At 40.5% G+C, this 15,442-nt stretch overlaps 1 protein-coding gene across 8 annotated transcripts in view; it reads right to left on the reverse strand.

The window, feature by feature from the left end:
* LOC106092475 (FH1/FH2 domain-containing protein 3) overlaps positions 1–15,442 on the reverse strand; it is a 419,829-nt gene that overhangs the window by 30,995 nt on the left and 373,392 nt on the right. For 5 of the 8 annotated variants that reach the window (XM_059364048.1, XM_059364051.1, XM_059364069.1 and 2 more), the window contains 3 exons: positions 10,310–10,694; positions 10,099–10,245; positions 2,793–3,008 (listed from right to left, as the gene is read on the reverse strand). In XM_059364048.1, coding sequence (XP_059220031.1) covers positions 2,793–3,008; positions 10,099–10,245; positions 10,310–10,694 — 748 coding nt within the window. Of the gene's footprint in view, positions 1–2,792; positions 3,011–10,097; positions 10,246–10,309; positions 10,695–15,442 lie in introns of all 8 variants that reach the window. The other 3 variants (XM_059364068.1, XM_059364063.1, XM_059364053.1) reach the window with 1 other exon arrangement.

A 15,442-nucleotide genomic window follows, 5' to 3' on the forward strand; every position in this document is an offset into this window, starting at 1 on the left:
CAGATAGATTGATAAGCTACCATACAGAACCATCTCCGGACTTGACATTTTGAGCCTTAGTTTTTGCCCGATTTGGCTGAAATTTGGCATATAGGTTTATAAATAGATATAGAGCCTTTAAAACTAATACCCCCTTATGATGTCTTGAGACCATCCAGAGGGATGCGGGTCTGGCTGGGCAGTTTAGCAGGTGACGTGTGGTCTCAGGTCGCATTCGGGACACACATTCTGCACATCAATATTTCCTCAGTGAGAATTTGGTTTTCCGGGGGAGGTAAATTTTTTCAGGTACAAAGCGAGGCAATCGTCCTCCAAGAATCACATTCACCCGTTAGCTATTCATCGCATCTGTTACCGCATCTGCATAAAAATTGTCTAGATTCGCCCAATATGACGCTTGATCTAAAGGTTCTCTCTTGTAACGATGAACCTCACGCTCTAGATCAGTTGATGTGCTATGCAGTCTTCGAAGTCCCCGGTTTAAGAAATTCTACATTTAATCTCGGGAGAAGTAGTCCCTCAAGCGTTTTGACTACTGCTGAGAGAAGTGAGTTCGGTCTGTACTACTCCCCCTTACTCGGGATCATTCCAGGCTTTAGTGGCGGGATCATTTTACCCATCTTCCAGACATTGGGTACTATAAGAGTGTAAAAACACTGGTTGAGGACAGTTGTAAGGTACTCGCCTCCAGGTGGAACCAGGCTCTCTAGCATCAGTGTAGAGATTCCGTCGAAGCCCAATGCCTTGGATAACTTGGCGACACGGATAACATGATAAACTCTGATAGCTGTCCATGGGCTCGGAGACCACGAATATGACGAATTTCTATACTCCTAGCCCTGCCAATCTCGGGATGCATAATAAATTGAGGGTTGAACAGCTTGGCGCATCTATTCGTATCTATCACTGTTATGTCGCCAAAATAGACCGAGCTTCTGTCATTCCTTCCAACGAGGTTCACGCGCGGCTTAACAGTAGACCACAACATGCCTAAGCCGGTACCTAATTCACATTGGTGGTCTGATACCAAAGAAATGACGGGTTGTCAGGATAAGTCACTCACGAGATCAGAGGATGCAATGGAAATGTCTTCCTAGCTGCTGCACTTCCTTGTAATCCTCATTCACCATGCAAAACGTGGAGCCTACAATTTGCTCTTCCAAAGCTATGGCCCGCTGGTCGTTACCTAGTGGAGAATGCCATAAAGTGTGATACGCATTATGCTTTATGCTTTATTTATTACCCGATTTCGCTGAAATTTGAAACAGTGAGTTGTTTTGATCCTCCCGATATCCGATTTTAATATGGTTCAGATCGGACTATATTTAGATACAGCTGTCATATAGACCAATCTGCCGATAAAGGGTCTGAAGCCCATGAAAGATTTATGATTTATCCAATTTCGCTGCAATTTGAAACAGTGAGTAGTTCTAGGCCTTCCAACATTTGACCTCAATATGGTTCAGATCGGACTATATTTAGATATAGCTGTCATATAGACCGATCTACCGACAAGGGGTCTGAAGCCCAAAAAAGCTTTATTTATTACCCGATTTCGCTGAAATTTGAAACAGTGAGTAGTTTTAGGCCTTCTAACATAAGAACCAAATATGGTTTGGATCGGACTATATTTAGTTATAGCTGCCATATAGACCGATCTCCCGATAAAGGGTTTGAAGCCCGTAAAAGCTTAATTTTTTATCCGATTTCGCTGAAATTTGAAACAGTGAGTAATTTTAGGCCTCCCGACATCTACTCAAATATGGTTCAGATCGGACTACATTTATACAAAGCTGCCCTATAGACCGATCTCCAGATAAATGGCCTGAAGCCCATAAAAGCTTTATTTATTAACCGATTTCGCTAAAATTCGCTAAATTTTTTAAACAATGAATAGTGTTGGGTCACTTAACATCGGACCCAAATATGGTTCAGATGGGACTATATATTTAGATATAGCTGTCATATAGATCGATCTGCCGACAAGGGGTCTGAAGCCCAAAAAAGCTTTATTTATTACCCGATTTCGCTGAAATTTGAAACAGTAAATATCTTTAAGCCTTTCGACATATGGTTCAGATCGGGCTGTCGATAAAGGGTCTAAGCCCATAAAAGCTTTATATATAAACCAATCTCCCGATAAAGGGTCTAATGCCCATAAAAGCTTTATTTTTTATCCGACTTCGCTGAAATTTTAAATAGCTTCCCGAGTTCCAGCCCCAAATATGGGTCAGATCAGACTATATAAATATAGCCGTCACATAAACCGATCTTCCAATTTAGGGCTTTAATCCCATAAAAAGCAGATTAATTGTCTGAAAAGGTTACTTGTATATTAGTTCTCCGGACCTGAATAAAATATGATCGAGATCAGCCCCTTTTAAGATATAACTACGTAGGTGGAGTTATAATAAAAGAGGATGATTTTTATATCCTTGTTTAATTTGGTCCACATCGGTCCAAATTTGGTTAAGGCTGCCATATAGAAAGAACTCTCGATTTAAAGTCTTGGCCCTATAAAAAGCGCATTGATTGTCCGATTTCGTTGAAATTTGACGCAGTGACTTATGTTAGGCTTTTTGACATCCGTGTCCAATATTTTGTTCTACAAAATTAAACAGTGACATATATTTATTAGGCTACTCAGTGTCCGTGACAAATTTCGGTGCATAAGTTATCCAATATTCACCGGATTGTGACGAAAGGGTGTTTACATATATACCCGAGGTGGGTGGATATCCAAAGTTCGCCCCGGCCGAACTTAATGCCTTTATACTTGTTTACATACTCACCTGTGCTTCTTGGATTTTACCCTTCTCCTCTTCGGTGGGTAACATATTCAGGAGTTTATCTATACCCTCTCGTGTCACCACGGTGGCATCCATTTTAAGAATGGCTGCCTTTATGGCTCGAGGTGGTGGTAGTTTGGTCATGGCGATATTGATGGCATTCGATCTTTTATGATCGAGTACTATGACCTCCTTGCTTTTATTCATCTCTTGTTGTTTCTGTAAATAGGGCAAAATGTTCAATTAATAAAACTCCAAATTGCGAATAAAAGCCCATGTTAAAACCAGATGGACGAAAGTATTTTAAACCACAACCATTTGTTATTAAATGTGAATAGTAATACCAATACCAGCACCAAACTTTTTTATTATCTACCAACAATTGCAATCAATCTAATTTGAATATTCTATCTGTGGATAATCGTAGATGCAAAAATAATTTTTAAATGTTAAAATAGTTATTTTGTATTTATTAATTCATTAAGATGACAAAACACTATCTATGGTGAGATTAAGTTGACTAGTACAAATTTAAAAATTGGTGTCTGATACTAAATAACGAGAAATTGCACAAATAGATATGATATGAAAAATATTTTGTTTCGTAAAAAAAACCAAAGGTTGCAAAAGTCTATCTTCGCCGTTTGGTATATATTTCCCTATAGCCCGTTCACGAGTGGCCGAAGTCTTCCGTTGAACGTTAATGGGAATGGGCAAACTCGCATTCTTACCACCACATCTTAAACTGTGAGTTTTAGGTTTCGAAGGGGAATTTTTATACCCTCCACCCCAATGGATGGGGGTAAACTAAGTTCGTCATTCGGTTTGTAACACATCGAAATATTCATCTACGAGGGTTGCCCCATATATTTCGGGATAAGAGAAGACAAAAACAAATATTAATCATCAAAATCGTCGCTTTATTGTTTTTCAAAATATTCCCCATTACGATCTATACACTTTTGCATGCGCTTGAACCAATCGTTGAAGCAACTTTGCCACTCTGATTGAGGTATCTCCAAAACATGCATTCTGAACGCATCAACCGTTTCTTCCGGTGTCAAAAAACGTAAACCTCTCATTTTAGTTTTTACGTACGGGAATAAAAAGAAGTCATTCGGTGCCAAGTCAGGACTATACGGCGGATGACTCATCAAATCGATGTTTTGAGTGCTCAAAAGTGCAGTTGTTTGAGCGAGATGTGTCAGAGTTCGCATTGTCATAGTGAAGAGTGATCCGTCTTCGGCGGTTGGTTTTCCTGATATCTTGGAAAACAACTGGCAAACAAATGGTTGTGTACCACTCAGAACTGACTGTTCTGCATTGTTCTGCAAAAAAAAAACGGGCGATCATTAGCTTGGAAGTGATTCGTGCGCAAAACACCCATACAGTCGACTGCCGTTTATTTTCGGGCTCATACGCGTAAATCCACGATTCATCACCTGTCACGATATCATAGACGTGTTTCGAAGCGCCGCCATCATACTTTGGAAGCATTTCTTTCCACAAATCGACACGAGCCTTTTTTTTGAGCGATTGACAAACTGTGTGGGATCCAACGCGAACAAATTTTTTTGACACTCCAATGTTCATGCAATATTGAATATATGCTTGTCCCACTAATGCCTAAGGTTGTCTCAATCCCACAATAAGTCACATGACAATCTTGCAATATCAGCTGGCGCACAGCATCAATGGTTCTTGGAACAACAACTAATTTTGGACGACCTTTACGAAATTCGTCTTAGAGTGAACTACGACCTCGGTTGAATTCACCATGCCATCTATAAATACTGGTCCTTGATGGAGCTTCATCGCCAAAAATTTAATTAAGTTCATCGATGCACTATTATTGAATTAATCCACTTCGAATTTTGAAAAAAATAATCACACGAAAATTTTCACGATTTAATACCATTTTTTGGGCGAGATGAATCTTTTAAGTTACTGTAAACAACCCAAATAGCGCTCGTATGTCAAAACGTTCTGAGTATGTAAAACCTCAAAAAGGTCAAGCTTTACGATAGAGTTGTCAGTTGGCAGATTGCAACGCAAGGGTTATCCAATCCGTAAATACAAAATGCAACCCTAGTAGCCGTCCGTGGGGCCATATCGGTCCATGTTTCTATATAAACCGATCTTAGATCTTGACTTCTTTAGCCACTAGAGGGCGCAATTCTCTTCCAATTTGTCTGAAATTTTGTAATGACTTTCAACAACTGTGCTAAATATGGTTCAAATCAGTACATAACCTGATATAGCAGCCATATAAACTAATCCTGGATCTGGACTTCTTAAGCCACTAGAGGGCGCAATTCTCATGTGAATTGGCTGAAATTTTGCATAAAGTGTTTTGTTTCAACAACTGTGCTAAATATGGTTCAAATCGGTCCATAACCTTATATAGCAGCTGCCATATAAACCAATCCTGGATCTTGACTTCTTGAGCCACTAGAGGACACAATTCTCATCTGATTTGGCTGAAATTTAGCATGAAGTGTTTTGTTTCAACAACTGTGCTAAGTATGGTTCAAATCGGTACATAACCTGATATAGCAGCTGCCATATAAACCGATCTGGGATTTTGACTTCTTAAGCCTCTAGAGGGCGCAATAACTGTGCTAAATATGGTTCAAATCGGTCCATAACCTAATATAGCCGCCATATAAACCAATCCTGGATCTAGACTTCTTAAGCCACTAGAAGGCGCAATTCTCATCTGATTTTACTGAAATTTAGAATGAAGTGTTTTGTTTCAACAACTGTGCTAAGTATGGTTCAAATCGGTACATAACCTGATATAGCAGCTGCCATTTAAACCGGTCTGGGATTTTGACTTCTTTAGCCTCTACAGGGCGCAATTCTCTTCCGATTTGGCTCAAATTGCATGAAGTGTTTTGCTATGGCTTCAAATAACTGTGCTAAATATGGTTCAAATCGGTCCATAACCTGATATAGCTGTCATATAAGCCAATCCTGGATCTGGACATCTTAAGCCTCTAGAGGGCGCAATTCTTATCCGATTTGGCTGAAATTTTGTACAACGGCTTCTCCCATGTTCTTTAACATACAGGTTCAATATGGTATGAATCGATAAATAGCCTGATACAGCTCCCATATAAACCAATCTTACGATGCTGCTTCTTCAGCCCTCACAAGGCGCAATTATTAATCGGATGAACTGAAATTTTACACAATGACTTCTACTATGGTCTTCAACATTCCATTCGGACTTGGTCGGACTATAACTTAATATAACTCCAATAGCAAGGTTTTCAATTTGACTCTTAGCGCTTTGTAACTTAAAGGTCGGCATTGATAAGTTGTGGTATATTTCAAGTCACTCTCGAAACAAGGTAGAAGAAACGATGGAACATCAAGGCGAGGAGGAGAGCCATTTGTCATATACATGGTATTCGAGCCAATCAAAAACCATTATAATTTATCAAGACCGAAGTTGCGAATATCATCCCCAGCGCAAAGTCATCCTGAGGAAATCTCTACACTGATGCTAAAGTATAAGGATGAAACGAAAGTCATGTTCTTGACAAAGGTCTTCAGTCTGTCGTTCACATTCTGTGTGGACAGTTGTGAACATTTGTGGTTGATCTGACAATAAATGTGAGTTGATTCACTTTATGATCCAATGAGGTCAATTTGTCAACATGGTGCTGAATATTTTCTATGCGTGTAGCATCAAGCTAACGCGAGAAACCAGTTGATAAAACCAGAGAGAGAGAGAGAGAGAATTTTACCTGTCATTTTCCGTTATTTCTTCAATAGCTAAGATGAGGATACGTCACTCAGGAGATCAGGGGGTGCAATCGAAATGTCTGGCGAGCTACTGCACTTCCCCGTAATTATAGGGGGGCATCCTCAATCATCGTGCAAAAAGTGGAACCTTCAATCTGCTCTGGCAAAGCTATGCGCCGTTGGTCGTTACCTAGGGGAGAATGCTGAGACGTGATGCGCATTAAAGTCTCCTTGAACCAGACGATTATTGCCAGATATGTATGTCGGGCTTGTAAGCTTGGCCATTAACTGGGCCACAACTACCAACCGGCGGTATGTGCATGTTGTATAGCTCTATCTTGGCAGTACCGGACCTGACTACTATCCCCATTAATCTCATGGCAGTCGGTTGTACGTGCCGGAATGACCCGATGGAGTCCTTCACCGGCAAGGGCTGCCGCCTCAGTTTACAACTTATTGTTACAACAACAACAACAACCATCCCCATACACTCCATGTTTGGGTCACTAGCGCCAGTCGCAGGGTCTATACTGCGTGAAGTGGTGTATCACTAAGAACAAACTTGGCACGGGATAGCTGAGGGAACCACCCAGACTGAAACTTTGAGGTCCGATCTGTGTGGTGTTCATCGCTGTCACGGAGAAGCTTAGTTAAATGTTTCGAGCTATATATTTAAATCGCTTGACACTAATAATCTTTTTATACCCACCACCGAAAGATGGGGGTATATTCATTTTGCCACTCCGTTTGCAACACATCGAAATATTCATTTCCGACCCTATAAAGTATATATATTCCTGATAAGATCAAAAATCTAAGACGATATAGCCATGTCCGTCTGTCTGTTGAAATCACGCTACAGTCTACAAAAATAGCGATATTGAGCTGCAACATTACACAGATTATTTTTTGTCCATAAGCAGGTTAAGTTCGAAGATGGGCTATATCGGACTATATCTTTATATAGCCCCCATATACACCGATCCGTCGATTTAAGGTCTTAGGCCCATAAAGGCCACACTTATTATCCGATTTTGCTGAAATTTGGGAGAGTGAATTGTGTTCGGCCAGTCGACATACTTCTTCAATTTGGCCTAGAGCGACCCTGGGTTGGATATAGCTGCCATATAGACCGATCTCTCGATAAAAGTCTTGAGCCCATAAAGGGCGTATTTATTGTCCGATCTTGTCAAAATTTGGGACAGTGAGTTGTTTTAGGCCCCTCGACATCTTCCTGAAATATGGCACAGATTAATCTAGATTTGGATATAGCTGCCATAAGACCGACCCCTCGATTTAAAGGTCTTGGCCCCATAAAAGGCGCATTTATTGTCTGAGTTTGCCAAAATTTGGAACAGTGAGTTGCGCAAGGCCCTTCGACATCCTTCTTCAATTTGGCCCAGATCGGTTCAGATTTGGATATAGCTGTCATATAGACCAATCTCTCGATTTAAGGTCTTGGACGCATAAAAGGCGCATTTATTGCCCGATTTTGCCAAAATTTGGGACAGTGACTTGTGATAGGCCCCAAGACATCTTCCTGAAATATGACACAGATTAATCTAGATTTGGATATATCTGCCATATAGACCGATCTCTCGATTTAAGGTCTTGGGCGCATAAAAGGCGCATGTATTTTTTTGATTTTGCCAAAATTTGGGACAGTGAGTTGCGCTACGCCCTACGATATCCTTCTTCAAATTGGCCGAGATTGGTTCAGATTTGGATATAGCTGTCATATAGACCTCTCTCTCGATTTAAGGTTTTAGGCCCATAACAGGCGCATTTATTGTCCAATGTCGCCGAAATTGAGGACAGTGGGTTAAGTTAGGCCCCTCGACATCTTCCTGAAATATGGCACAGGTCAATCTAGTTTTGGATATAGCTGCCATATAGACCGATGTCTCGATTTAAGATCTTGGGTCCATGCAAGGCGCATTTATTGTGCGATGTCGCCGAAATTTGGGACAGTGAGTTGTGTTAGGGTCATCGATCGAAATCCATCTTCAATTTGGCGAAGATCGGACCAGATTTGGATATAGCTGAAATATAGGTTTTGGGCTCCTAAAGGGCGCATTTATTCTCCGAGTTCGCCGCAATTTGTGGCAGTGAGTTGTGTTAGGCCCTTTAACCTCTTTCTTTAATTTGACCCAGATCGGTTTAGATTTGGATATAGATGCGATATAGACCGATCTCTCGATTTAAAGTCTTGGCCCCATAAAAGGCAAATTTATAATCCGATTTCGCTCAAATTTGACACAGTGACTTATGATAGACTTTTCGATATCCGTGTCGTATATGTTTCTGATCGGTCTATATTTGGATATGGCTACCAAAAAGACCAATATTTTGTTCTACAAAATTGAACAGGGACTTATACATATTGGACCTCTCAATATCCGTCAATCCCATGGCAGCCGGTTGTATGTACCGTATTGACTCGATGAATTTCTTCATCGGCAAGGGCTGGGCCTCAGTGTACCACACACTGCTATTACAACAACCACAACAACAATAGCCGTGTCGAATTTGGTCCAAATCAGACCATATTTCGATAAAGCTGCTATGGGGGCATAAATTATGCATTTTTCAACGGATTATGACAAAAGGTGGTTTACATATATACCCGAGTTGGTGGGTATCCCAAGTTCGGCCAGGCCGAACGTAACGCATTTTTACTTGTTTCTGCTGATTTGCAAGCAGATAATAATCCTGGCTAAGCAAGATAATCTCAGACTATTTCAGCATGTTGCAAATAACTTTGAAAGGAAAAGACTCAAGGGCCACTAGCAAATACCAGACTATGGAGATATCCCTTGTGAGAGCAAAAACTGAGACCTTGTCCGAAGGCAACGAATGACAGAAAGCAAAAATGGAGCACTGAGCTATGAAAAATTAAATTTTCTTCATTAAAATTTTAAACATTTGAAAGTGCGCACGAAATGACTCCTTGTTCAGATGTGGAAAAGCTTAAAATAAAACTAAAAATATAAATTATGCCCTTGTTTGTAATCGCAGACTAATATCAAAATTTTTAGATTTTTGAAGTTTTGATCATCTCAAATTTATCGAATTCTTTTTGATATTTTCGATCCTATGATGTATGATTTAATGATTTCTATGCGAGTGTTCATTAATAAAACTAGCTATTGGCTATAAAACAACAACAAAAGACAAAACAAGTACAAAAACCAACACCATTTGTTTCTTGGAATTACACATCCATAAGTGCCACTAGGGTACTACGAAAAATTCACGAATATAAATTTTACTCACCTCCTAAAAAATTGATGGTAGAGGAAAAACGCAGAACATTTTAAAGTAAATGCAAATAGGGAATTTGATTTGGTTTGGTTTTGTTTTATGGCATTTATGACACATAAATACACAAGAACAAATAATAGTCCGAAAAAGGTATGATATGCACAAAGACAAGAGAAAATATAAAAAATTAGAAAAAAATCCTTGCTTGAAATTGGGAAAAACTTGGGACCCCTTTAAACAATTAAATGGGAAATCTAAGTGTGTTATCTCCGAAAGAAACAACCAAACTTACCTTGGTCATTAAATCTTTGGCTCTCGATTCAAATAGATGTTCCAATTTTTGAGTATCAACATTGGCAGCTGGTAGTTCATCCCATATGGTTTTGCCCACAGCCACGGGTATTAAATCTTCACGTACCTCCTTCCAAAACAGTTTGACCTACAACAGTTTAAAATATATGCATATGTATTTTTATTTTAATAAAAATCTGTGTTATGTTTACCGTTTTCTTATTTTTCTTGATGGTATCACCATTTATGGAACCATTTAGTGAGCTGTTAAGGCTGTTTGTTAAACTCGAACCAAATCCGGCACTGCCATTGCTGGTGTTCGACTGTGACATCATGGGTGGTGGCAGCACTATGTGTGTGGGCATCATGGGCGGTGGCAGTGCCACTCCACCCATGGGTGGTGGTGGTGGCGGCACACCACGACCTATACCTCGGGGCGCCAGAATATCCTTCTCATCATCTGAATTGAGGTCTGTAAAATCGAGATCACAGAGTTGTAGGGGTCGCACCATATTGCGCACTACCTCTTCCCATTGAAGTTCATTTTCGGATTTTTTCGGTTCAGGTTTCTTGATCTCCTGATCGACACTGGATGCTCTATGGGAAAAATAGCAAAGAGATAATTGTAGGAGCTTACTAAACAGTTTTATCAAATATTGTACTATTACTATGGTATTACATGGCATTAAAAGTAAGGATGTAAAAAACATTTGTACTCTATAAAAAAAACTGTTTAAATCTTGCCCGAATGTTTAATATCATCAGAGCAAACAAGAAGTCCTCTAGGTCCTCAATATAAAATAATAATCATATTCAATGGGCTTGGGTCAAAATGTCGTTTAAACAAATAAAAAGGCGTTAGATTCGGTCGGGCCGAACTTTGGATACCCACCACCTAGGGTATATATATTTGTATACCACCTTTCGTCATAATCCTGGAAAAAATGCATAATTTATGGCCCCATAACAGCCACATCGAAATATGGTCTGATTTGGACCAAATTCGGCACGGACATTTAGTAGTCTAATAAGTACAGACATTGTTCAATTTTTGTATATTGGTCTTTTTGGTAGCTATATCCAAATATAGACCGATCTGAAGCATATACAACACGGATGTCGAAAAGTCTAACATAAGTCACTGTGTCAAATTTCAGCGAAATCGGATTATAAATTCGCTTTTTATGGCGCCAAGGCTTTAAATCGAGAGATCGCTCTATATGGAAGCCATATTAAAATCAGGACTGATCTGAGCCAAATTAAAGAGGCATGTCAAAGGGCCTCACTGTCCCAAAATTTGGCAAAATCGGATAATAAATGCGCCTTTTATAGGCCCAAGACCTTAAATCGAGATATCGGTTTATATGGCAGCTATATTCAAATCTGGACCGATCTGGGCCAAATTGAAGAACGATGTCGAAGAGCCTAACGCCACTCCCTGTTTCAAGTTTCAGCAAAATCTGACAAAAAAATTAGTTTTTTATGGGCCCAAGACCATAAATCGAGAAATCGGTCTATATTCAAATCTGGACACATCTGAGCCAAATTACAGAATGATGTCAGGTGGTCTAGCACACCTCACTGTCCCAGATTTCATCAAAATCGGATAATAAATGCGCCTTTTATGGGCCCAAAACCTTAAATCAAACGATCGGTCTATATGTCAGCTATATTGAACTCTGGACCGATCTGGGCAAAATTGCAGAAAGTTTTTGAAGAGCCTAACACCATTCACTGGCCCAATTTTCGGCGAAATCTGACAATAAATGCCCCTTTTATGAGCACAAAACCTTAAATCGAGAGATTGGTCTATATGGCAGCTATATGCAAATCTGGACCGATCTGAGCCACATTACAGAATGATGTCGAGTGGCCTAGCACAACTCATTGTCCCAAATTTTGGCGACATCGGACAATAAATCCGCATTTTATGGGAAACCCTTTAATAAAGCGATCGGCCTATATGACAGCTATATCCAAATCTGGACCGATCTGAGCCACATTACAGAATGATGTCGAGTGGCCTAGCACAACTCACTGTCCCAAATTTTGGCAACATCGGACAATAAATGCGCCTTTTATGGGCGGAAACCCTTTAATAAAGCGATCGGCCTATATTGCAGCTCTATCCAAATCTGGACCGATCTGGGCCAAATTGAATTGAATTGAAATCGAAGGACCTAACGCAACTAACTGTCCTTACATTTCAGCGAAATCGGATTATAAATGCGCCTTTTATGGGCCTTAGACCTTAAATCGAGAGATCGGTCTATATGGCAGCTATATCCAAATCTGGACCGATTGGGGCCAAATTGGAGAAGGATATTGCAGACCGGTATCGGAGCAGATACTTATTGCTTTCAGGGATTCAACTTTTATTTGTAATATATCGCTGCCCTCTAAAAAACATTGAGATCTGGCCAGGCACAGCATTGGATTTAGTCAAGAAGGAAGATAATCCTTATCGACCAATGACACACGCATGTATATCAAGGGTTCACTAAGATCCTGAATCCATACCTAGCAGTGCAATGGACTTCAACCACTGATTGGAAGATTGCTAGATTGAATGAGGCTGATGGCATGTCTTCGACCATGCGGTATTCGTACTTAACTCTGGCTGTCGCAGACCTCAACAAGTCTGAAATAGTTCTATTCTGCGGGATTCATCAAATTGAAGCTGAAGGTGTATTGAAGTGTTGGGGTGTGAGAATCGGGAAACGACTCAGCAGTAGTTGCTGAACACTTGTCTGAGGAACTATCGAAAACATCTCTAACAAGTCTAGCGGATTGCTAGAGACTTAAAAGCCCCTGTCACGATCAAAACAGGAGGGGACGGTGCGTCTAGACGGCACCCTTTCTGCAAAATTTTCATAGAATCAGTTTACAAATGACCAAATTATTGCAAATCGGACAAAAATTGCGGCTAGCAAATGTTCAGGAAGTCAAATCGTGAGATCGGTTTCTATGACCGTTAAATCAAGTTATAGACCGATTTGAACCGTACATGGCAGTTGTTGGTAACGGTAACAGAACACAATATGCAAACATGCATGCTATATCGGATAAAAATTGTGGTTCCCAGGGGCTCAAGAAGTCAAATCGGAATATCGGTTTACATAGGAGCTATACCAGGTTACAGGCCGATCTGGATTTAGTACAAATGTTAGAAGCCATTACTGAAAACTATGTGCAAAATTTGAGAAAAATCGGACAATAATTGCGGCTTCCAGCGGCTCAAGAAGTCAAATCGGGAAATCGGTTTATACGGGAGCTATATTAGGTTATAGACCGATTTGGACCGTACTTGGTACAGTTATTAGAAGTAGTAACAGAACACCACATGCAAATTTTTTTTTTGCTAAATCGGAAAAATTGCGGCTTGTAAGGGCTTAAGAAGTCAAACCGGGAGATCGATTATAGGGGAGCTATATCAGGTTATAGACCGATTTAAACCGTACTACGCACAGCTTTTGAAAGTCATAGCAAAACACTATGTGCAAAATTTGCGGCTTTCAGTCAAATCGGGAGATCGGTTCATAACGAAACACTAGGTGCAAAAGTTTAGCTAAATCGGACGAAAATTGTGGCTTCCAGAGGCATAAGAAGTCAAATCGGGAGATCGGTTTATATGGTAGTTATATCAGGTTATACACCGACTTGGATCGTACTTGGCACAGTTGGTAGGAGTCATAACAGAACACTATGTGCAAAATTTCAGCCAATTGAGGCTTCCAGGAGCTCGAGAAGTCAAATCGGGAGATCGATTTATAAGGGCGCTATGTCGGGTTCTTGAACGATGTGAACCGTACTTGGCACAGTCGTTGGGAGCCATAACGGAACACAACGTGCAAAACTTCAGCCTAATCAGACAAAAATTATGGCTTCCAGGGGTCAAATTGGGAGATCGGTTTAATGGGAGCTATATCAGGTTATAGACCGATTTAGACCCTACTTAGCACAGTTGTTAAAAGTCATAACAGAACTCTCACACTACTTGGCACAGTTGTTGGGAGCCATAATAAAACACCACGTGCAAAATTTCAGCCAAATCGGACAAAGAGTGCGCCTTTCAGGGTCTCAATAAGTCAAATCGGGAGATCGGTTTATGTGGGAGCTATATTAGGTTATAGACCGATTTGGACCGTACTTGGTACAGTTATTGGAAATAGTAACAGATTTAGCTCACATGCAAAATGTTAGCTAAATCGCAATCCCGAACGACCTACTTCAATATTAAGTATCTGTGCAAAATTTCAAGCGACATACGACAGCTGATTTCAAGACATGGATGGACGGACGGACATGGCTAGATCGACGCAGATCAATATTTCGAGGTGTGACAAACCGAATGACTAAATTGGTAAAATCCCATCCTATGGTGGGTAAAAAAAATGTCTTTGCTTAATTTGAAGACGTTCGGATGAAAATTTCGACCCGTACTTTGTACACAAATTAACATGGACAGGCAAACAGATAGACGAACAGACAGACGAATGGACAAACAGAGAGACAGACGGACATAGCTGAATCGATTCAGCAAGCGATTCTGGATGTTACAAACTTTTTTTTTCCGGATGTTACAAACAATTGCACTAAGTTATAATAGCCTGTACCACAGTAGCCTTCTCTGAGGATGACAAAATCCGCATCGTTTGAGTGCCGGGCCATAACAGAGTAAGGGGAAGTGAAAGGACAGACGATTTGGCGGTGAAGGCCAGAGGACTGCCGTCAATAAACTTGGTTAACCCGAAGCCTTTCGGGTCGATGCAGTCCGAGTTAAGGGAGTGGGCGACGAATGCCCCCATGCAACATTGTGGAACAGCGAAACGGTCGGTAGGACGGGATCCAGATCGTGAGAAGACGAGGCTATTTCTAAAAGGAAGCAAGAAGGAGATCAGTATAGCTTTTAGTATCATAACGGCACACATAGGACTGCGAGTTCACTCATGTAAAATCGGTGCGGCAAGTGATGACATGTGTGGGGCATGCGGGGAAGATGATGAGACGTTGTAACATTTCCTTTGTCATTGCCCGGCTTTTGCATCTAACAGATACCGGCACTTGGGTGGAGACCCAATACCAGACATGAACCAACTTAGGGGAGTGGTATTGAAAACAATTAAGGATTTTGTAAGTAGCACCGAATTCCTAATTTAAAATTTTCTTTTTAGAGGTTATAGTTTTTAGAGCGCACAACAAACCGATTACTGGCTTAGGTGTATGTCCATAGTGGCATGGGGCGGATTAATATCTGCACCCTCTTTTCAATCTAACCACAGTAGTGGTGTAGGTTACTGCTGTCCCATTTTCAGCAGATATTCTGTTGTTTCAGCAAACATTTA

Source organism: Stomoxys calcitrans, chromosome 1 (assembly GCF_963082655.1).
Source record: "Stomoxys calcitrans chromosome 1, idStoCalc2.1, whole genome shotgun sequence".
NCBI lineage: Eukaryota > Metazoa > Arthropoda > Insecta > Diptera > Muscidae > Stomoxys > Stomoxys calcitrans.